The 24,786-nt window shown below is 36.8% G+C and overlaps 1 protein-coding gene and 1 non-coding gene across 2 annotated transcripts in view; one reads left to right on the forward strand and one right to left on the reverse strand.

The window, feature by feature from the left end:
• Window positions 1-24,786, reverse strand: part of SPATA17 (spermatogenesis associated 17) — a 246,627-nt gene that overhangs the window by 202,886 nt on the left and 18,955 nt on the right. The window contains exons 2-3 of the mRNA XM_040263268.1: window positions 13,226-13,315; window positions 11,252-11,333 (exon numbers count right to left, since the gene is read on the reverse strand). Of these exons, the coding sequence (XP_040119202.1) occupies window positions 11,252-11,333; window positions 13,226-13,315 (172 nt within the window). The remainder of the gene's footprint in view (window positions 1-11,251; window positions 11,334-13,225; window positions 13,316-24,786) is intronic.
• On the forward strand, window positions 24,143-24,214 carry TRNAC-ACA. Its single transcript has one exon. It is a non-coding gene; the product is annotated as a tRNA-Cys (tRNA).

The following is a 24,786-nucleotide window of genomic DNA, read 5'->3' on the forward strand; positions in this document are numbered from 1 at the left end:
AGAATACTGGAGTGGGTTGCCATTTCCTCCTCCAGGTGATCTTCCCAACTCAGGGATCAAACCCACATCTTCTGCGTCTCCAGCACTGGCAGGCTGGTTCTTTACCACTGAGTACCCGAGAAGCCTAAATTTGAATGATGCATCTACATAAACCTGACAAGATCAACCGGCTTTATTTGCTAGGCCAGGCAATACAGTGGAACTATTTGCAGCAAAGTGATGACACTGGAAATTTTAGAAGCCATGCACATATGGATAACAGATCTGGGGAGCCTGTGCCTTTGTTATTTTCCACATCAGCGCCATCCTCATTTTATAATTTTGAGTACGATCATTAAAATGATTTATTATCAAATAATCATGAGTATTTTGTGCATATGCTTTTCCTTGTTCACTGGCCACTGATAGCAATATGGTCATTATCAACAGCTGATTGTTAAAATAACCTTTCTTCTTCCACCACACACAAAAAATTAAAAGCCAATTATATTGCTTCTCAAAGTTAATATATCTTTAAAAGCAAGTAAACTAAACTTATATTCATATAATTATAATGAAAATGTCAGTAAAGTTTTAAATTAATATTAGGAAGTCAGAATCTTAAGTTATCCGGTCTTTCACATTTAAAATGCCAGACCCTGAGGGGGGAAAAATAGAGTATGTTTCAGTTTTCTGCTCTAACATTAAAGAGAGATAAATGTTGCCTTAATGTATAACTGACTTGAAAGCCCTGCAAACAGATTTGTAAAATGAGTTAGGCTATATATGGTACTTTCATTCATCTAATGAAAAGAAATAAAATATCTGTACAAGCAACCATGTCAATCTCACCAGTTTTAAAAATAATGACCAAAATTTTATGCATTTTTACTATCTATTAAAAAACAAACCTGCTGGTATTTATCATGACATCACATAATGAGAGTCGACAGTAGATGATATCCTTTGTTCCATTTAAAGCTAACAGAATTTTTCTATTTTTACTTTTCTAAATATTAATCAAATACAAAAACTTCATAAGAAGAACAGTAAAATGATAAGAAGTATATACGGATTGTGAGCGTTTGGGCAATAACATTATTTTTATAATTTGGAAGATAATCTATTTTTTAATGAGAGTTATTTTTATAAATTAAATGGTTCTATCATAGGTTAGTAATATTACTTTAACAAAAAGTTATAATCAAGTTCTGTTAATATGGTGGCCATATATGTTATTTACTGAATGAGCTAAATTTAAAAACATAACATTGAGCTGTTTAAATCTATAGTTTTATATATATATATATATACACATATATTTATCTTGTGACAATGTACATAGAATTACTCATGTATATTAGGATAGCTGCTTTCAGAATGTATACTTGATATTAAACACAATATAAACTATATAATGGTAGAATATGGGCTTCCTATAGGTGGCACTAGTGGTAAAAAACCCACCTGCTCAATGCAGGAGACATAAGAGATGTGGGTTCGATCCCTGGGTCAGGAACATCCCCTGGAGGAGGACACGGCAACCTACTCCATTACACTTGCCTAAGAATCCCATGGAAAGAGGAGCCTGGAAGGCTACAGTCTACGGAGCTGCAAACAGTTGAACACAACTGAAGCGACTTAGCAGGAATGGTAAAAGGAAATTGAAAAGGATAACAAGATGTATACAGTTGTCCTGTATAGGTTATATTGGTGAATTTACTCAGATAACACTCAAAGTGCTAGCTTTCCAAAAGAGACAGATGATATATTTCAACATTATTCTGGTACTATCATCTACAGAAATGACTATATTCATGTCACCATTTATGAAACAAAACAAGGAGTGGTAAAGACGGGCTACTTAGAACATTACGCAGTTGAAAACAAGAAGGCGACCAAAACAGTAGGACCAGTCGAGTACCCAATGGGAAGAGCAGGCTGAAGTGAAACCACAGCAGGAATCCAGCAGGCCTGAGCACACACACCAGGTGACTAGAAATCCACTGTTAACGGAAAAGAAGAGTCAGAGCACATCCTCATTAACAGGGAAGATTTTCAAGGTTATGAATCAATAGTCCTCAGTTCTTCAGATGGACAAATTTGGGTTATGCTGCCAGATACAGCATTATAAAAGTCAGCAGGAAGACCTGAAATGGAGATTGAAAATTAAAATAAACAAAATAAGCTGTCATCCAGGAAGGAAAAAGGAATCAAATCACAAAGGAAAATTGAAATGGTTCTGTTATGTCGGGTCAGTGAGAGAATGATAGTGGAGAATGCATAACACTTCAGGACTGGATAAGTCAGCTGGTGTTCCTTTGAAAATTATTTAAAAGCTGGATGGAAATATTTTGGTATAGTAGAATTTTAAAGGAGAATTTTAAGGTTCTGTCTAAAAATACAGAACCCATCTAAAATAGAGATCCTAGGATTTCTGACTTTCCACAATTTACTTTCCGTTTGACCTTTGCCACATGTGAGACTGTTGCTAACTCCAAGATTTCTAACAGTTTTCTCCTTTGGTTCCTGTGATACTGTGTCTCTGCTTTTCCGTTTCTTATCTACCATAATTCCCTTCCTCTACCTAAATCCTACTAATGCATTCCATAAGCCTCAATTCTTGGCCCTCTGCTCTACTGTTCAGATACTTTCCCATCAGGTAGAAAATCCTGCCATCTTATACTGATGGCTCTAAAACCTTTATCTCCAGTTCTGACTCTTCAGCTAAAAGTTCTCTTTAATAAGCATTTGTTCAGTGCTAATTATAATGTGCCAGCCACTCTGCTGAGAGATAGCAAAGTCGCCTTACAAGATACCACCACATGGAGGTGTCCTAACATCATCACAGACTCAAAATCTCAGAATTTCATTTTGTAAAAGCTTCACTGAATGTCCAACTCAGAATGTTTTCTTATCAACATCCATGCTTTTGTTGTCATTACAATCATTAATCAGCTTTGCTGAGAAAAAAAAAAGAATGCAGCTATCTCAGTAGCTTATAAAACAAAATGCTTATTTCTCATTCACATTACCTGTGGGCTAAGCTTCCCTGTGGCTATGGTCCACAACACATGGCTTGGCCCAAAACCAATGCAATGGGGAGGAATCATTCCTTTACAAGGAAGGGGGTAGGGAAGAATTTTTGGCACACATGAATACTACCCACCTGCTGTGTTGGCCATAGTGAGGTCTCCAACTTATGTCCCTATGAGTAATTAATTTATCCAGTTAGCAAAAGATTCTGCAGGCTTTCTATATAACATTTACTGCGATCGTCTGAGATACAATAACTAGAACAGTCACTGCCTCTCAGGAGGTCCCAGTCAAATGAGAGACGTCAGTAAACAAACGGATCACAGTGACACAAACACCTACAGGAGCAAAGCATGAGGAAGGCATACCTCCTCCCATTCCACACTCAACCTCAGATCAGGGAAGGACAATCTTTAAGTAAAGTCTTGAGGCATGAGTAGGCATTCAGACCAATAGGAAGCAGTCAGAGTGAAGAAGGGCACCTAGGCAAAGTAAATAGCGTTTGCAAGAAGCCTGTAGGGCACAGCATAACTTAGCAACGGCAAATGGTTTATTTACAATGTTGTGTTAGCTTCAGGTATGCGGCAAGGTGCATCAGGTATGCATACTCATATATCCACTCTTTGTTTAGATTGTTTTTCCCATAAATAGGTCATTAGAGAGCATTAAAGTAGAGTTCTCTGTGCTATACAGTAGGTTCTTATTAGTTACCTCTTTTATATATAGTAGTGAATAGAGTATATTTATACAGATGTAGCAAGAAGTAAGGGTAAATAAGAAGGGATCATGAGACAATGAAAATCCACCATGTCATGTCAAAGAGTGTGAATTTTACACTGTGTTCTACGGCGAGGACTGTAGGCATGGGAGTAAAATTACTCTTGATTCCCAGTTTAGGTCGGAATCAAGAGACTTTTCTGAGGGACAATGCTAAGCAGTTGATGACTGAAAGGAGATAGAAGGTGGGGAAAAGAGTGTGGCGAGGAGTCGGGAATGAGATTGGATTTCTGGCTGAATGGTTGTGCCATTTACTTGAATAAAGGTATACAGAAGGAGGAATAACTTTGGAGTGGCTCAGGGACCTCCAGAAAAAGATTTTAGAAGGTAGGTAGCATAAGCAATGGCACCCCACTCCAGTACTCTTGCCTGGAAAATCCCATGGGTGGAGAAGCCTGGTAGGCTGCAGTCCATGGGGTCGCGAAGAGTTGGACACAACTGAGCGACTTCACTTTCACTTTTCACTTTCATGCATTGGAGAAGGAAATGGCAACCCACTCCAGTGTTCTTGCCTGGAGGATCCAAGGGATGGGGATTCTCAATCCCCGGTGGGCTGCCATCTATGCGGTCGCACAGAGTCGGACACAACTGAAGCGACTTAGCAGCAGTAGCAGCAGCAGCATATGGATATACAGGGATCAGAAACTGGGAACTTTAGTCCCATCTTTTAAACTCCTTGAGTCTCCATGTCTTCATCTATAAAAAGAAGATAGAACACCTGCATTTTCTACTTGACAGACTATTACTGGAAATTATGAAGCAATGAGTGTAAAACATGTTTTTAAACAAGAAAGGCCCTTGAAAGTGTAGGAAATTATTTGATAAAAGTCACATTCAGCTCCTTACCAATGTTCTGCTAGTCCTCAACCTCTCTCCAGTCACCTATATCAAAATCCTCACCATTTCCTGTTACACCATGCACATTCCCAGTTTCAAACCTTCATTCACATGGTTCCTAATTGAAATATCCTTGCCTCTCCCCAACCTATAGTTTCCTGATCCCCAGAGGTTCAGCATAAATCTCACCACTTTGACCTTCAGAGATAACATTAACTTCCTACCTGAGTGCTTATTATCTGCCTGTGTGTGTTTGGTGGGGGAGTACCTTTTAAATTGACTTGCCTTTTTAATTAATTTTCGGTATTTAATAGATAATATATTCACATTGTTTAAAATTCAAAACCTACCAAAGGGTTTACAGTAAAAAGTCTATTTCTTATGCTTAGTCCTCAAGTACTCGGTTCTCTTCTCCTCCAGGCAATTAATATCATTTTCCTGTGATCCTTCCTCAGAAAAGCAAATTAAAATCAGTGGCTTTCAGATCATGCCCTCCTGGCTCAGATGACAACAGAGGCCACAAGGAAAGAGACCAACCAGTTCTGTTTCCAGTTTCCAAAATAGCTGTACTGTTTGCACATGTTTTTAGCATACGGGGATTAAAAAGTTTGCTAAATTTTAGTTAAGGGGGAGTTCTATTACAAAAGTTTTAAAATCACTAATTATACCATTCATTTTATAACCTAATATATAGTATATGGCATATTATTATTATTGTATGCAGCTGTTAGGCAAAAAACATTATGCAGAATAAATTTAGAAATGGTGGTTTAAAGATAGCTGATATAGGACTATATGTGTGACAATGTATACTAATGTGCGTGACAGGATAATTCACATAGATTCAAACACTATCCATAATTGATGCCCCACTCCCAACTCACAAGAGTAGCAGGTCCTTTTATGCATTTTTGCTTCAGTCAGTTTACATGTGACTGTTCATCCCCAGCTTTGCTCCCCTAAAACCTGAGCTCTGAGAAATCATAGTCAGGGGGTGGGGGACATTAATGGGAGAAACATGGACAGAAAGAGAGAAATAATGAAGAAGATATTCCACATGCCTGGGAAAGAGTGGGGCATTAACTTTTTGTAATAATACATTTGGCATTCCTTTTGCTCCTGAAAAAGTGAAAGAAATTGTTAGTCATTCAGTCACGTCTGACTCTGCAACCCCATGGACTGTAGCCCGCCAGGCTCCCCTGTCCATGGGATTATCCAGGCAAGAACCCTGGGGTGGGGTGCCATTCCCTTCTCAAGGAGATCTTCCCAATCCAGGGGTCAAATCTGGGTCTTCAGCATGGCAGGCAGATTCTTTACCATCTGAGCCACCAGGGAAGTCTGGGATGTGGCTAAAACTCTAGGGATAAACTTGGTGGCATCTATGGAGGAAACGAGATTCTGAACACCAGGGACGATACCAGCTCTGGCAAAAATTCTCTTTCCCTTTACATGGCGGAATTGTCATGGAGTCCTCGAAGGATGAATCCTGAAGGACTGAACACATAAGCTTGGACAATAGACATCTTATGAATGAAGATTGGACAAAGGTGAGGATTTCTGCTCTGGTGTCACTACTTAATCTCACAGGACCTCTGTATAAACCTGAGAAGGGAAATCTTCAATAATGATTGAGACTGAACTGCCTACCTCTTCAGGTAAGGGTTTTGGAATCAAATCCAATTGGGTTTGAACTTTTCTCCACTTATCTCTAACAATGTATCCTTGGGGAAGAAACCATCTCTGGGCCTAAAACTATAAAATGGTGATATTATTCACAGGACTGGCATAGACTTTAGTTGGTATTGTTGTTGTTGTTTAATTGCTAAGTCATGTCTGACTCTTGGGACTCTATGGACTGTAGCATGCTAGGCGCCTCTTCCGTGGGATTTTCTAGGCAAGAATACTGGAGTGGCTTCACATTTCCTTTCCCGGCGATCTTTCTGACCCAGATATCGAACCCATGTCTCCTGCTTGGCAGGTGGATTCTTTACCACTGAGCCACCTGGGGAGCCCTTATTTGGTATACACGTTCAGTTCAGTTCAGTCAGTTCAGTTCAGTCCCTCAGTTGTGTCCGACTCTTTGCGACCCCATGAATCGCAGCATGCCAGGCCTCCCTGTCCATCACCATCTCCCGGAGTTCACTCAGACTCACGTCCATTGAGTCAGTGATGCCATCCAGCCATCTCATCCTCTGTCGTCCCCTTCTCCTCCTGCCCCCAATCCCTCCCAGCATCGGAGTCTTTTCCAATGAGTCAACTCTTTGCATGAGGTGGCCAAACTAGTGGAGTTTCAGCTTTAGCATCATTCCTTCCAAAGAAATCCCAGGGTTGATCTCCTTCAGAATGGACTGGTTGGATCTCCTTGCAGTCCAAGGGACTCTCAAGAGTCTTCTCCAACACCACAGTTCAAAAGCATCAATTCTTCGGCACTCAGCCTTCTTCACAGTCCAACTCTCACATCCATATATGACCACTGGAAAAACCATAGCCTTGACTAGACAGACCTTTGTTGCCAAAGTAATATTTCTGCTTTTGAATATGCTATCTAGGTTGGTCATAACTTTTCTTCCAAGGAGTAAGCCTCTTTTAATTTCATGGCTGCAGTCACCATCTGCAGTGATTTTGGAGCCCAAAAAAAGAAAGTCTGCCACTATTTCCACTGTTTCCCCATCTATTTCCCATGAAGTGATGGGACCAGATGCCATGATCTTCATTTTCTGAATGTTGAGCTTTAAGCCAACCTTTTCACTCCCCTCTTTCACTTTCATCAAGAGGCTTTTTAGTTCCTCTTCACTTTCTGCCATAAGGGTGGTGTCATCTGCATATCTGAGGTTATTGAGATTTCTCCCGGCAATCTTGATTGCACCTTGTGCTTCTTCCAGCCCAGCGTTTCTCATGATGTACTCTGCATATAAGTTAAATCAGCAGGGTGACAATATACAGCCTTGAAGTACTCCTTTTCCTATTTGGAACCAGTCTGTTGTTCCATGTCCAGTTCTAACTGTTGCTTCCTGACCTGCATATAGGTTTCTCAAGAGGCAGGTCAGGTGGTCTGGTATTCCCATCTCTTTCAGAATTTTCCACAGTTTATTGTGATCCACACAGTCAAAGGCTTTGGCATAGTCAATAATGCAGAAATAGATGTTTTTCTGGGACTCTCTTGCTTTTTTGATGATCCAGCGGATGCTGGCAATTTGATCTCTGGTTCCTCTGCCTTTTCTAAAACCAGCTTGAACATCTGGAAGTTCACGGTTCACGTATTGCTGAAGTCTGGCTTGGAGAATTTTGAGCATTACTTTACTAGCGTGTGAGATGAGTGCAATTGTGTGGTAGTTTGAGCATTCTTAAGTATATAAAATGCTTAGTACAATATTTCACTCTCACTAGTCAGCCAGTAAATGGCAGCTATTTTAATCTCATTTAGTAATTATATGCCAAGATCAGATTATGTTATTTACTGAGATATTTATGTTAGGTACTAAGTACACAATGGCAAAAACAGGTAAATAAGTAAAATAGATATGTTCAAAAACAGCGTACAGGTTAACAGATTTAAAAACCATCAAGAACCAATTTAACTGAGGAAAATTTCCATTTTTTTTCAAGAACACCAAGATAATTAGATCCAAATCTGGAGAATAACTTGGTGATCATGCTGAGTGACATTCTTTGTGATCCAGTCGAGACCCTTAAAGTAACAAAACAAATTTTCTTGGGTGGCTCATTACTTGAACTTTTAAAGATATTTTTTTCAGCAACTGCAATATCATTAGAACAAATATAGATTCCAAAGTTGAATATTTTGACAACAGTCACTGAAATGTATACATTTTCATATGCGTGATTAAAAGGAGATGTCAATCATTCATAACCATCTGGATGGTGACTTGTGAGTAGAAATAGCAGCATGAAAGTTAAGTCGGTAATGTTCAAGGAATGCCATACGCATAAGTATACGCTACAGTCTTGTCTACACAAAGACGTAGATCTCGTGATGAATGATAATAAATAATGAGGCTAAAGATGCTCATTATTCCATAGAAAACAACTTAATTTTTGATCATTCTGTTTAAGTAACCTGACTCTATTAAAAATTGATTTGCAGGAGCTCCGACTCTCCAAATCTGGGAAAATTTGAGCAGCAAACCAATTAGTGATAATTTATTATAATCCATTAAACAAAATAGGAACTCACGAGTTAAAACTGTTATAAACAAATGAATGAATGAATGAATAAAGAGGAAAAAGTCTCTTTCTTATACGAAAATGCTAACAAGAAAATGTGGAAGAAATGACAAGGTTAGGAAAATCACTATTTGACAAATTTAATAATTCTTACTCTAGGATGAATTATAATGACATGGTAAATCTAGAATAAAAAATTTTGGTGATGAAGAAGATATATACCCAGTCTTAAAACACTGCCTCTTAAGCCAAAAATAGCAAATCTAAAAGTGTGAGAGATACTACTTTAAATTATCAAATTTAGCATCAACTGCCATGAGACAAACTGACATCATATGGTTCCTAATATGATGTATTGACATGTATTGTAATATAAAATGTATAACCTCACTAACAATGAAGAAACATAAACCAAAACTGAAGAATAATATAAAAAATAATTATTCTATACTCTTCAAGAATAAAGGTATGAAAAGCATAGATAGACCAAACACATTAAAGGTAACTATGGAGAAACAACAACTAAATACAATGTGAAACCCTGGTTTATACCCTGGAAAAGATGTGTTTGCTATAAGTTAAATCATTAGGACAATCAGTGAAATAGGAATAGAATCTAAAGAACAGACAATTGATTTGTATAGATGTCAGTTTCCTGATTTTGATTATTTTAATATGGTTATGTAGAAAATATCCACTGATGACTTGAGAGGTAAGGGGCACTTTCTATAACTTTGTTAACATCAGTGGAAAAAAACACAAAAATACAAATAGAGAGGTAAAAGAAAATTATATAGTACATTTGTTCACTTGAATATAAGAATATAGGAGAACTAAGAATAATTCTTAGGAGATAATAGGAGAAATTAAGGATATAGGAGAAATTAAGAATATAGGAAAATTCCTTGTCCTATTTTTGCAACATTTCTATAAATGTGAAATTATTTCAAAATTTAAAAATCACTTTTTAAGTAGTCTTACAATGATGTAAGAGATTAGTGTTCTAGACAAGAAAACCCATGCTAACAATTCATGACATTAATGAAATATCCTTTTGTTTGTTGCAGACATGTAAGTGAGCTATTCAACCAGGTAAATTAAAAGAATAAAATTTTCCTTGGTATTAGTGGATTCTTAAAATCTGAAGTGACATATATTAATTAACTGGGAATATATAGTATTAAACAGGAACTTAAGAGAATTATGGTATTTAGAGAATCTATCACTAAAATAGGTTCTATTTAGAGAATCTATCACTAAAGTAGGGACATCAGATCTACTCTATAAAAACATCACAGTGATTTTAAACCTAGCTGTGAAAGAGATCCAATACTTGTAAAAATTTGTGCCAGCATCTTAAAAAAAAATACTTTTATTTCATGAAATCTAAAGTATTAGGCTCTTCTCTATAAACAGTTCCTTTATTTTATTAACATGTTTTACAATTTTCTCACCAAAGGTAAATACATTATTTTTTTAACTTTTAATTGGAGGATAATTGCTTTACAACATTTTGTTAGTTTCTGCCACACATCAACATGAATCAGCCATAGGTATACATATGCCTGGCGTGCTGCAGTTCATGGGGTCACAAAGAGATGGACATGATTCAGTGACTGAACAATAACAATACATATATTCCCTCCCTTTTATTATTTAGTTGTCTACTTATTTTTTCTTTTCTCCCTCTATATCTTTTAACTTCATTTAAATGTCTCTAATAAAGAATAAATTAAGAAAAAATTTAAACTATTATAGTAGAAAGCATAACAAATTAGAAAATTAGTGAAGTAGGAGAATAATTAGAAACCTCCTCATTTTATATCAAAAAATTACTTTTCCTAATTTCTAAAATCTCTTAACTGAAGTATAAGTTGGCATGTTATCTCATACTTCTGCAAGTCTATTGGTGGATATAGATGATTGTGTTATGCTACATTTATTAAGGTAAATCTTCAAAATCTCCCAAGAGTCAATCAAAGGGAATGATAAGTAACACAGAGAGAAACTGCCTTACATTTTTCCTTTGTAGAATTAATTTGGCGCACTTTAACCAATGTTTACTAACTGGTGAGCCAGAGATTAGTCTAAATGTTGGTGGACTAAGAATGAACAAGCTACAATGCTTACTCTGAAAAATCTCACCATCTAGAAAATGGAAAGAATCTTCAACAAATAAGTACATACAAATACATATGCTGTAAAGAGTACTTTAACAAAAATAAAATATCTGATATAGTTGGGTACAAAGAAGTTAGTCATCAATTTTTCACAGAAAAATCAGGAAAGTCTTCTCAAAAGTCTCATTCTAAAAATTAAGCTCAATTTTGTTCTCATACAAATATTATCAATAACTCTAAAACTACTATAAATGTGAATAAGTTACAATAAATTATATAATCCAAATGCTAACATATATAAATTTCATAATATTTACCTTCACAATTGCTTGATATTGTTGTCTGCCTAAGTAACCTCTCCATTGTTTCTGAATAATTGTTGCTACTCTGTGTAAATACCTAGGTAGAAAATATGCTTATTAGTATGCTTTCATTGAAACAATGATATATTTTGAATTTCTGCCTAGAACATTCCTTTCCACATATTCAAGAAATCAAATTCAAAGACAAGTTTATGCATACCTTTAAAGACAGTATGGAGGTTCCCCAAAAAACTAAAAATATAACTACCATATGATCCACCAATCCAATCCCGGGTATATATCTGAAGAAAACAACACTAATTAAAAAAGATAAATGCACCCTGATATTCATAGCAGTATTACTTACAATTACCAAGATATGGAAGCAACTTATGTGTTCATCAAAAGATGAATGGATAGAGAAGATACTATATATTTTACATACAAACACACACACACTAGAATATTGCTCAGCTATAAAAAAGAATGAAATTTTGCCATTTTCAACAACATGAATGGAACTGGAGAGTATTATGCTTAGGGAAATTAGTAAGACAGAGAAAGCCAAATACTATATGTTATCACTTATACATAGAATCTAAAAAATAAAACAAGCTGCTGCTGCTGCTGCTGCTGCAAGCTAGTGAAAATTAAAAATAAAAGCAAAAAAAGAATTTCAGACATAGAGAATGAACTAATCAGTGGAGAGAGAGAAGGGGGGAAAGAGACAGGGGTAGGGAATTAAGAGGGAATACTATGTATAAAATAAATAAGCTACAGAGATATACTACAGCACAGGAAATATACCCAATGTTTTATAACTACGTGCTGTGCTTAGTTGCTCAGTTGTGTACGACTCTGCGAACCCATGGACTGAAGCCCACCAGGCTCCTTTGTCCAAGGGGATTCTCCAGCAAGAATACTGGAATGGGATGCCGTGCCCTCCTCCAGGGGATCTTCCCAACCCAGGGATCGAATGCAACTTTCCCGCATTGCAGGTGGATTCTTTACCTTCTGAGCCACCAGGATGGAATATAATCTATAAAAATTGTGCATCACTATGAAACTAATTGAGTAAATTACTTAAAAAATAAATCAAAAGTAAATTAAGAAGAAGAATACAATGAAAGACTATAAAACAGGCCATAATGACATTTTGAGTAATAAGCCAGGCAATATTGATGTGAATCACTACAAGTACTTTGAAATAATTCTTGAAGTCAAGATACCCTTTCCTTTCTCATACTCATGTTACTCAGTCTATCCCAGGTAATGCCATTTTAGTCTGTTGAATTAAAAAATACTCTGCTGTCATGTTCCTATTTGGCATAGTGGCCAAAAGAGAAACCTCATGTTCCTGCTTTTATTTCCATGTCTGGCTCCTACTAGTTAATGTAAGAAAGACTACAGTATAACCCCTAGCTCACCAGCTGACTTATAATGGAATAGTCATATTCTTTCTCCACCTCAACAAGGGCAATATTTTTCAGAATTGATGAGAAACTGAAGGAAATTTGAGCACTGAAGGAAAAGTGGAAACAGTTAAGATAGGGATCAACTTTGGTCCCTGTAATCAGAATGGTATTATTTTGGCACCATTTGTCTTTATTTACCAACATGTTGGAAAGGATTGGAATAGTTTCTGTTTTGTTTTGTTCTGTTTTTCTTTCTTACCAGTCAATAAATTCATTGCTAAAAAATACAGGTTCAGTCATTTGTCACATCCTATGGAACCTGCAGAAAATAATCTGATCAAGTAAACTTATAACATTGAGAATTTTCCAGAGATATGGTCAATATCATTTAGTATTTTGATACATAAGAAACAAGGAGCAAAAAGAGCTATGTCTTTAAAGGACATCATATAAGTTATTAACTTCATTACAAGTAAAAAAAATATTTGCAATGAGAACTACATGAATAAATTACATTTTCTAAGGAGTATATTTTTACGGTATATCTGAGGTTTCCATGGAAAAATCAATATACCTGATATATGCTCGAACTTGACATCCTCGAAACCAGCTCTGGATTTTAATTGCTGCATCATTCTCCTTTTTTCGAAATATATCCACAACACTAAAAACAAATTTTTTAAAGCATTTCATTAGTAATCAATATAATTATAAAGCAAATCAACCTGTTAAACTTATTTTTTAATTTATTCCAAAAGGATAATTATAATTCAATTATTATTTTAAATGAAATTAAAATGCTAAATTGGAGAAGGAAATGGCAACCCACTCCAGCATTCTTGCCTGGAGAATCCCATGGACAGTGAAGCTTAGTGGCCTACAGTACATGGAGTTGCAAAGAGTCGGACACGACTGAAACTACTTAGTACAAAATGCTAAATAAAGAAAATATTTCAGAAACAATGAGCTGTGTTTAAAAAATTAAACTTTCTCTGAGAGACCATGTGCTTTCAATACTTTTTTTATTTTTATATCATCTATTTACAACTAATTAATTTGCCAGTGGTGTTTATAAGGAAATTTAGAAAGCAATGTGCTATTTGTCATTATTTTTAAACATAATTATTTGAATTTTTTTTAAAATGCCACTACACATATCACGCAAGATTAAACTCCTCACATATTTCACTCACTGCATCAGTTAAATGAATTGCCTCTAAGTAAAATGAATTCATCATTTTGCCTGTTCTAGATAGAGTTCTGAGAAGGTCTACTTCAATTAGGGAGCCAGGGAGCAGGGTCATAGGCCTCATAAAGAAACAAGAAATTCAGTCTTTAGATTTTACTGACTGATAAGGAAGAAAAAGTTTTACTCAAGACAGATCTCCATCTTAATTTTTTCAGTCATTACAATTCTCTCCCTATCCCCATTTGATAAGGTACTATTGCTTATGGAAATTACTATGAAACACACAGTAATTTCTCTCCTGTAACATTGGCTGGCAAAAAATTAGCACTCTCTGTCTACTGAATAAATAAAGAATTGATAGTCATTTAGTTTTCACTAAAAAAAAAAATTCTCTCAAAAATTCTCTCAAGAATTCTCTCAAGATTATTTTTCATTTTCATTGCTAGATTAAATATATAGATTTTATTGCAAATGAAAGTGTTAATTGCTCAGTCGTGTATGACTCTTTGCAACCCCATGGACTGTAGCTCACCAGGCTCTTCCGTCCATTGGATTCTCCAGGCAAGAATACTGGAGTGGGTAGCCATTCCCTTCTCCAGGAGATCTTCTCAACCCAGGGATGGAACCTGGGTCTTCTGCATTGCAGGTGGATTCTTTACCATCTGAGCCACTGGAGAAGCCCAATAAATTTAGACAATTAGAACAAAAACAGAATGGAAAAAAGAATACTTCAAACAATACTATGAAGTTGACTGAGGAAAAAAAATGGCAATTAAACCACCAGTGACAAAGAGTTAAAGAAACAAGCAGAAGGATTATCTGTCTACTAGATAACCAGGAAATAGAGTTATCTAGAAAGCCTAATTGAAAAGGATTTACAAAAGCAGGGAGAAGAACAAAAATTATGCATCAAGTCAGTGACCCAGATGCTGAAAATAGTAGTGAAAAATTATACAAATCGATATATGGGTTAGTAGGAGTGAAGCATAGACTGTAAAACCTACACAAGAGAATAGTCACTCTACCAGATCAGGAAAGGCACCGAGATAAGACGACTGTTGTTGTTGACGCTGTTGTTGTTTAGTCACTAAGTCGTGTCCAACTCTTTGTGACCCTCATGGACTGTAGCTCTCCAGGCTCCTTGGTCCAAGGGATTTCCCAGGCAAGAATACTGGAGTGGGTTGCCATTTTCTTCTCCAGGGGATCTTCCCAACCCAAGGTTAGAACCTCCATCTCCTTGCAACAAAATTTACTGGACATAATTGTGTGGTGACACGCTAGACAATTAGGAGTAGAAGAAAAGAAAGTTTGGCTCCAGAGACATAATGGATATAATTCTCCCCCCCCTTTTTTTTGGCCACACAATATGTGGGATCCTAGTTCCCCAATCGGCAATCAAACCTGTGCCCTCTGCATTAGAAGCATGGAGTCTTAACCACTGAATCAACAGGGAAGTCCCAAAGAATGTCATTCTTAACACTCAACTTTTGTCTTCCCAGAGCTGCTTCCTCTAGGGGACTGCATGCTACCTGCCGCATTGAATCTCTGTGAAGAATGCCACTTGCAAACTCCCTGACTATAGCTTTCAGGGTATGGACATCTACCCCATTTTAGGATGACAGAGTTGCTGAGGACTCAACAGGAGCCTGCATGTTCTTAGAAACTTGAAGCCTGGGGTGATTATGGGTAAAAGACAGCCAGATGTCTGAACAACTGTGTTAAAAGAAATAAAGAGAATAATAATATCCTGTGCATGCTAAGTTGCTTCAGTTGTGTCCGACTCTTTGCGACCCTATGATCTACAGCCCTCCAGGCTCCTCTGTCCATGAGATTCTCCAGGCAAGAATACTGGAGAGGGATGCCATGTCCTCCTCCAAAGGATCTTCCAGATCCAGGGATCGAACCTGCATCTTTTGTGTCTCCTACAATGGCAGGCGGGTTCTTTACCATTAGCGCCACCTGGGAAGTCCAATAATATCTTAAATAAACTAATAACTTCATGTGCCAGCACTATTCCAACCGTTTTACATACCACTGAGTTAACTCATACATAATTCCTTTCAACACCTCAATGGAGTAAATAAGCATGCCCATTTGACAGAGGAGGATACTGAGGCAGAGGTAAGTATAGTGATATGCCCAAGGCCACATATTGGTTGGTGTCAGAGTCAAGTGTTGATTCTAGGTGATCTGGCTCTTGAGGCTGCATTCCTAACCATCACTTTCCCTAAAGGTGAAGAGGAATGATGAGAACAGGACAAGGGAGGGAAGTAAAATGGAATAAAGAGCAAGAAAGAAAAGGCGAGAGGCAAAAATGCATATGAGCCTTTTCCAAATATAATATTGAAATTTCGTGGCATAAAATATCACCAATCTCCTAAAAATTATAAAATAAACTAAAAGATGAAGATGTGGAAAAACACCAACAAAACCCAAAAATTTCTCACTATACTAACTACCATGAGAATGCCGTACAACAGCTTGCTCCCTGGAAGAAAAGCAATGATGAATCTAGACAGCATACTAAAAAGCAGAGACGTTACTTTGCTGACAAAGGTCCATATAGTCAAAGCTATCGTTTTTTCAGTAGTCCTGTACAGATGTGACAGTTGGACCATAAAGAAGACTGGACGCTGAAGAACTGATGCTTTCAAACCGAAATGCTGGAGAAGACTCTTGAGAGTCCCTTGGACTGCAAGAAGATCAAACCAGTCAAACCTAAAGGAAATCAACCCTGAGTATTCATTGGGAGGACTAATGCTGAAGCTCCAGTACTTTGGCCACCTGATGAGAAGAGCTGACTCATTGGAAAAGACTGATGCTGGGAAAGAATGATGGCAAGAGGAGAAGGGGGTGACAGAGGATAAGATGATTGAATGGCATCATTGACTCAATAGGCATGAGTTTGAGCAAACTTCAAGAGACAGTGAAGGACAGGGAAGCCTGGCATGCTGCAGTCCATGGGGTTGCAAAGTGTCGGACATGACTGAGCAACTGAACAACAACAAGGCACTCATGTATGTGGCCAAAAAGAAACAATTTGGTCTTTGAACACATACAGAAAACTTTCACCTACACAAGTTCAAAGTCACAAAACTTCAGAAATGTTTGTTAGAGCTGCACACATATACACATGGTAGTAAAATTACAATGGAATGGTGAAAATACAAATCTCAGGACAGACATGGAGCAATTTCTAAGACCTGTCGTGTCTTCAGACACTGGGAATTCCATAACGGGAAAACTAAAGACCTTGTGCTATTGTTACTACATTTGAAAGAAAGAAAAAAAAGAAGAAACTGAAAAAAATCAAAACAATTGAAGAGCAGCAAAAGACAGCCAATTTACAGAAAAGAAAATACAAGCAACTTTCACTTTTAGAAGCCCTTGACCTGGGTTCTAGGTATATTTTCACTTTGAGACCAATATATAACAAACTCATCTTGTAAATGCCAATGTATATTTCAGGAAAAATTATATTGAAACAGACACTTCCTTAGAGTTTTGGAAGACATTCCTTTAGTCAAAAAGCTGAAGGTAGGCATTGATGAATGGTCTCCAATGTTAAATTTTACTGTGAAATGTCATCACTTTTCCAAAAAGCATATTATATTTTGTTCTGAACAGTGAAGTAGTTAATGTTACTTCCACAAAAAATGTTAATTTTCTGTTCTTTTAAGGCAATGTGAAAGAGGAAGTATTACCTTTATATACAAAGCTGTTTATTTATAGAATTTTGGTACAACATACATAGAAAACACATAAAAGATTAAAGTAAAACAAATGGCATTGAAGTGTCTTTAATGAAGTGAATTTAGAAAACTGTTTTTTAAAAAGGCACAAGAAGATACTTCAGATGACTCAGGAAATTTGTTTTTATGATTTATCACTGTACCATTAAAATTGCAGAAACAACTAAAATAAGCAATAGATATAGTATAGTACATCCATAAAATGGAACACTGTTTTGTCCTTGAGCTTTCCAAGGGGCTCAGTGGTAAAGAATCTACCTGCCAATGTAGGAGATGCAAGAGATATCCCTGGATATCCCTTCTTTGATCCCTGAATCAAGAAGATTCCCTGGAGTAGGAAATGGCAGCCCACTCCAGTATTTTTGCTTGGAAAATTCCATGGAGAGAGGAGCCTGGCAGGCTGTAGTCCATGGGGTTGCAAAGAGTTGGAAGCGACTGGGCACACACACATTTGTCCTGATAAAAATTAAGTGGATCAGTATGTCTTCACATCAGACACAACATGTAATGTGAAAACAAAGGAAGATACAGCATAGTGTAATATGATCCCATACTTATAGAAAACAATTTAAACTATATTAATATGGGAATGTATACACAGAAAAAGTCTTACTTTGAACAATTTATTAAAAATGATTGCCTTTAGAAACTAAAATTTGAAAGGAGAAATTTACTTTATTAATTTCTGAATTTAGAAAATCATTTTATAAGAGTTGTATAATATTTTCAAAATTAAAAATTTTTAATTTGTATTGAAATAAACATAATCCTTTAGAAAAATATAAATACATGTTTAATGTTAAGGAAAGTATTAGATATATCTAGGCATTAAAACCTAAGGAACTTGACTATTTAATATAACATGAACCATAGCCTAACCTAGTTAAAATGTTAGGATATTTGCCAGCTCTTTAGCTTTGTACAAAGACCTTAGCTTAAACTGTGCCACTTACTGGCTGGGCTCACCTTGAGCAAGCTTTTTAATCCAAAATTCAGTTTCTTCTGTAAAATTTCAATAACAGCAATCATGAGTATGTTTGCAGGCATATCATAAAGAACTTGAAAGACTGATAAATAATGTATTTTCAATAAGCAATAATGATAATTATTACATTATTACATAATGGTGGGCATCTATATAGATTGCAGTAAGAAAAAAAAAAATACCAGTCTGTCAATATCTTATTAATCAAAAAGTATTTACTATATATAAATTATGTATAAGTTAGTATGGTATTTATTATTGAATAAATTTGATGTGTAACATTTTGCTAAGTTTAAGGAATAAGGCTTATTACATAGATACATTTACATATTGTAATATGATTGATGATATAGCAGTATTTATCATATTACATGATTATAGTACAATATTACTGTCTATATTTATTATATGCTTTTGATCTGGATGGCTTACTCACTATTCATTTCGAGCTTGTACCTTTAAACACCATCATTCTTAGCCACCGCCTTCTTCTGGTAACCGCCTTTTTCACCTCTTTTTTATATGTCTAATTTTTTTAGATTCCATATATAAGTGATCTAATACAGTACTTGTCCTTCTGTCTGACTTATTTCAAGTAGGATAATGTGCTCAAGGTCCATCCATGTTGTCACAAATGGGAAGATATCTTTCTTTCTTATGACTGAACAATATCCCACTGTGTATAATACCATATCTTTTTTACCCACTCATTCATTTATGGGTATTTGAATTGTTTCTCTATTTTGGCTATTATGAATAGTGCTGCATTAAGTGTGGAGTTCATAAATACTGTCAAAAATCCTGCAGTCATTTCTTTTAGCTTATACCCAGAAGTGGAAAAGCTGGATCATATGGTAGATCTATTTTTAATTTTTTGAGGAAACTACATTGTTTGTCACACTGGTTGGGCCAATTTACATTCCCACCAACAACATATAAGGGTTCTCTTCTCACCACAGACTTGATAGCATCTGTTGTCTCTTGCCTTCTTGATGATAGCCATTTTAACAGATGGGAGATGAGGATATCTCACGGTGGTTTTTATTTGCATTTGCCTTATGATTAGTGATGTTAAACATCTTTTCATGTCTGTTGGCCACTTCGATGTAGAGAAACGACTATTTAGTTCTTTTGCCCATTTTTTAATTGGACTGTTTGCTTTTCTGTTATAAGCCCCTGTTGAATACATCATTTGCAAAATTTGTCTCCCATTCTGTAGGTTCTTTTTAATTGTTTATGATTCTGTACAGAAGTTTTTGAATTCAATATAGTTGCATTTGTGGATTTTTTTGTTGTTTATGATTTTGGCATCATGTTCAAAAAATTGTTGCCAAGACCAGTGTCAATGAGCTTTATCTCTATGTTTTCTTCTAGTTTTACAGTATCAGATCTTGTATTTAACTCTTTAATCCACCTTGAGTTAACTTTTGTGAGTGTTGTGAGATAGGGGTCCAATTTCACTGCTCTTCATGTATTTCTCCAGTTTTCCCACCACCATTTATTGAAAAGATTTCCCTTTCCCACTGAGTATTCCTGGCTCATTTTTCAAATACTCGATGACCATATACTATGTGATTTAATTTTAGAGTTTCCATTCTGTCCTATTAGTCAATGTGTCTATTTTTGTGCCAGAACCATACTGCTTTTCTTACTATGACTTTCTATTATACTATGAGATTCAGAAGTGTGATATCTCCAGCTTTGGTTCTTTTGTCTCAGGATTGCTTTGACTATTCAGAGTCTTTGTGGTTCCTCATGAATTTTAGGATTGTTTCTTCTATTTCTGTAAAGAATACCTTTGGTGTTTGGGTGGGGATAGCATTGAATCTGTAGATGGTTTGGCGGTTATATGGTTATTTTAACACATTCAGTTCAGTTCAGTTCAGTCGCTCAGTTGTGTCCGACTCTTTGCAACCCCATGAATCGCAGTACTCCAGGCTTCCCTGTCCATCACCAACTCCCAGAGTTCACTCAGACTCACGTCCATCGAGTCGGTGATGCCATCCAGCCATCTCATCCTCTGTCGGCCCCTTCTCCTCCTGCCCCCAATCCCTCCCAGCAGCAGAGTCTTTTCCAATGAGTCAACTCTTCGCATGAGGTGGCCAAAGTACTGGAGTTTCAGCTTTAGCGTCATTCCTTCCAAAGAAATCTCAGGGCTGATCTCCTTCAGAATGGACTGGTTGGATCTCCTCATAGTCCAAGGGACTCTCAAGAGTCTTCGCCAACACCACAGTTCAAAAGCATCAATTCTTTGGTGCTCAGCCTTCTTCACAGTCCAACTCTCACATCCATACATGACCACAGGAAAAACCATAGCCTTGACTAGACGGACCTTAGTTGGCAAAGTAATGTCTCTGCTTTTGAATATGCTATAACACATTACTTATTCCAATCTAAGAATACAGGATGCCTTTCCATTTGTGTTCTTCATTTTCTTCTAGCAGACTTTTGTAGTTTTCATTGTGCATATCTTTTCCTTCCTTGATTAAACTTATCCTTAAATATTTTATGGGTTTTGATTTTACTGTGAATGAGATACTATATTGTTTTTTCAGCTGTTTCATCATTAGTGTAAAGGAATTCAATTGATTTCTGTCTAAATTCAAATCCTACAACTTTACCAAAATTGTTGATTAAGTCAGCAGTTCATAAGGAGTTCTTTGTGATTTTCTGTATATAGGATCAGTTGTTGTTGTTCAGTCATTCAGTCATATCCCACTCTTTGCAGCCCGAATGGGCTGCAGCACACCAGGCTTCCCTGTCCATCACCAACTCCTGGAGCTTGCTCAAACTCAAGTCCATTGAGTCAGTGATGCCATCCAACCATCTCATCCTCTGTTGTCCCCTTCTCCTCCTGCCTTCAACCTTTCCCAGCATCAGGGTCTTTTCAAATGAGTCAGTTCTTCGCATCAGGTGGCCAAAGTATTAGAGTTTCAGCTTCAGCATCAGTCCTTCCAATGAATATTCAGGACTGATTTCCTTTAAGATTGAATGGTTTGATCTCCTTGCAGTTCAAGGGACTCTCAAGAGTCTTCTCTAATGCCACTATTCAGGAGCATCAATTCTTTAATGCTCAGCCTTCTTTATGGTCCAACTGTCACATCCATACATGACTACTGGAGAAATCTTACCTTTGACTATACAGACTTGTTGGTAAATGTCTCTGCTTTTTCATATGCTGTCTAGGTTTGTCATAGCTTTTCTTCCAAGGAGCAAGCATCTTTTAATTTCATGGCTGCAGTCATCATCTGCAGTGATTTTGGAACCCCTCAAAATAAAGTCTCTCACTGTTTCCAGTTTCCCCATCTGCCATGAAGTGATGGCACAGAATGCCATGATCTTAGTTTTTTTAATGTTGAGTTTTAAGCCAGCTTTTTCACTCTCCTCTTTCACCTTCATCAAGAGGCTGTTTAGTTCTTCTTTACTTTCTACCATAAGGGTGGTGTAATCTGCGTACCTGAGGTTATTGATATTTCTCCTGGCAACCTTTTTAATTATTTATTTTAATTGGAGGCTAATTACTTTACAATATTGTAGTGGTTTTTTGCCATTCATTGGCATGAATCAGCCATGGGTGTACATGTGTCCCCCATCCTGAATCCCCCTCCTACCTCACTCCTTATCCCATCCCTCAGGGACATCCCAGTGCACTGGCCCAGAGCACCCTGTCTCATGCATCGAAGCTGGACTGGCGATCTATTTCACATATGATAATATACATGTTTCAATGCTATTCTCTCAAATCATCCCACCCTTGCCTTCTCCCACAGAGTCCAAAAGTCTGTTCTTTACATCTCTGTCTCTTTTGCTATCTTGCATATAGGGTCATCATTACCATCTTTCTAAATTCCATATATATGTGTTAATATACTGTATTGGTGTTTTTCTTTCTCACTTACTTCACTCTGTATAATAGGCTCCAGTTTCATCCACCTCATTAGAACTGATTCAAATGCATTCTTTTTAATAGCTGAGTAATATTCCATTGTGTATATGTACCACAGCTTTCTTATCCATTCATCTGCTGATGGACTTTTAGGTTGCTTCCATATCCTGGCTATTATAAACAGTGCTGCAATGAACATTGGGGTACACACATCTCTTTCGGTTCTGGTTTCCTCAGTGTGTATGCCCAGCAGTGGGATTGTTGGGTCATATGGCAGTTCTAGTTCCAGTTTTTTAAGGAATTGCCACAGTGTCCTCCATAGTGGCTGTACTAGTTTGCATTCCCACTAACAGTGTAAGAGGGTTCCTTTTTCTCTGCACCCTCTCTAGCATTTATTGTTTGTAGACTTTTGGATAGCAGCCATTCCGACTGGCATGAGACGGAACTTCATTGTGGTTTTGATTTCAAATGCATTCTTTTTAATAGCTGAGTTATATTCCATTGTGTATACGTACCACAGCTTTTTTTTTTTTTTTACTGAGGTTAGATTTTTTTTTAAATTAATTTATTTTTTATTTTACTTTACAATTCTGTATTGGTTTTGCCATACAGCTTTATTATCCATTCATCTACTGATGGACATCTAGGTTGTTTCTATGTCCTAGTTATTGTAAACAGTGCTGCAATGAACATTGGGGTACACGTGTCTCTTTCAATTCTGGTTTCCTCAGTGTGTATACCCAGCAGTGGGATTGCTGTCTCCTGGCAATCTGGATTCCAGCTTGTGCTTCATCCAGCCCAGCATTTTGCATGATGTACTCTGCATATAAGTTAAATAAGCAGGGTGACAATATACAGCCTTGATGTACTCCCTTCCTAATCTGGAACCAGTGGGTTGTTCTGTGTCTGGTTCTAACTATTGCTTTTTAACGTGCATACAGGTTTCACAGGAGTCAGGTAAGGTGACCTGGTAGCCCCATGTCTTTAATAATTTTCCACAGTTTGTTGTGATCCACACAAAGACTTTAGCATAGTTGATGAAGCAGAAGTAGATGTTTTTCTGGAATTCTCTTGCTTTTCCTATGATCCAGTTGATTTTGGCAGTTTGACCTCTGGTTCATCTCCCTTTTCTAAATTCAGCTTGAACACCTGGAAGTTCACAGTTCATGTACTGTTGTAACCTAGATGGAGAATTTTCATCATTACTTTGTTAGCCTGTGAAATGAGTACAATTTTGTGGAAGTTTGAGCATTTTTTGGCATTACCTTTCTTTGGGATTGGATTGAAAACTGATTTTTCCAGTCCTGTGGCCAATGCTGAGTTTTCCAAGTTTCCTGGCATATTGAGTGCAGCACTTTCACAGCATCATCTTTTAGGATTTGGAATAGCTCAGCTGGAATTATATCACCTCCACTAGCTTTGTTCATAGTGATGCTTCCTAGGGCCCACTTGACTTCCAGGATGTCTGGTTCTAAGTGAGTGATCAAACCATCATGGTTATCTGGGTCAGTAAGATTATTTTGTATAGTTCTTCTGTCTATTCTTGCCATCTTTTCTTAATATCGTCTGCTTCTGTTAGGTCCATGCCATTTCTAACATCAACAAAGAATGACAGTTTTACTTCTTCCTTTCCAACTTGGATGTCTTTATTTCTTGGTCTTGCCTAATTACTCTGGACTTCCCTGGTAGCTCAGATGGTAAAGCATCTGCCTACAATGTAGGAGACCCAGGTTCAATCCCTGGGTTGGGAAGATCCTCTGGAGGCTAGAACTTCCAGTACTGTGCTGAGTAGGAATGGTAAGATCATTTCCTTGATCTTGACCTTAGAGGAAATATTTTCAATTTCTCTACATTAAGAATAATGTTAGCTGGGTTTGTCATGCATGGCCTATATTCTTTTAAGGTATATTCTTTCTATACTCAGTCTGTTAAGGGTTTTTATCATCAAAAGATGTTGTATTCTGTCAAATGCTTTTTCTGAATCTATTGAGAGGACAATATGATTTTTGTCTTTCATTTTATTGATGTGATATTATATTTACTAATTTGCATATATCAAACAGTCCTTGCATCCCAGTGATAAATCTCACTTGGTCATAGTGTACAAAGTGTTCTTGAATTCAGTTAACTACTATTTTGTTGAGAATTTTTTCATCTATATTCATGAGGGATAGTGGTCTACAATTTTCTTGTTGCATCCTTATCTATTCTTGGTATCAAAATAATGCTTGCAGAATGAATTTGGACATGTTCTTCAATATTTTGGAAAAATTTAAAGAAAGTGTTCACACTCTCTTTAAATGTTAGGTAGAATTCTGAAGTG

The sequence above is a fragment of the Oryx dammah genome, unplaced genomic scaffold (assembly GCF_014754425.2).
Source record: "Oryx dammah isolate SB20612 unplaced genomic scaffold, SCBI_Odam_1.1 HiC_scaffold_21, whole genome shotgun sequence".
NCBI classification, from domain to species: domain Eukaryota; kingdom Metazoa; phylum Chordata; class Mammalia; order Artiodactyla; family Bovidae; genus Oryx; species Oryx dammah.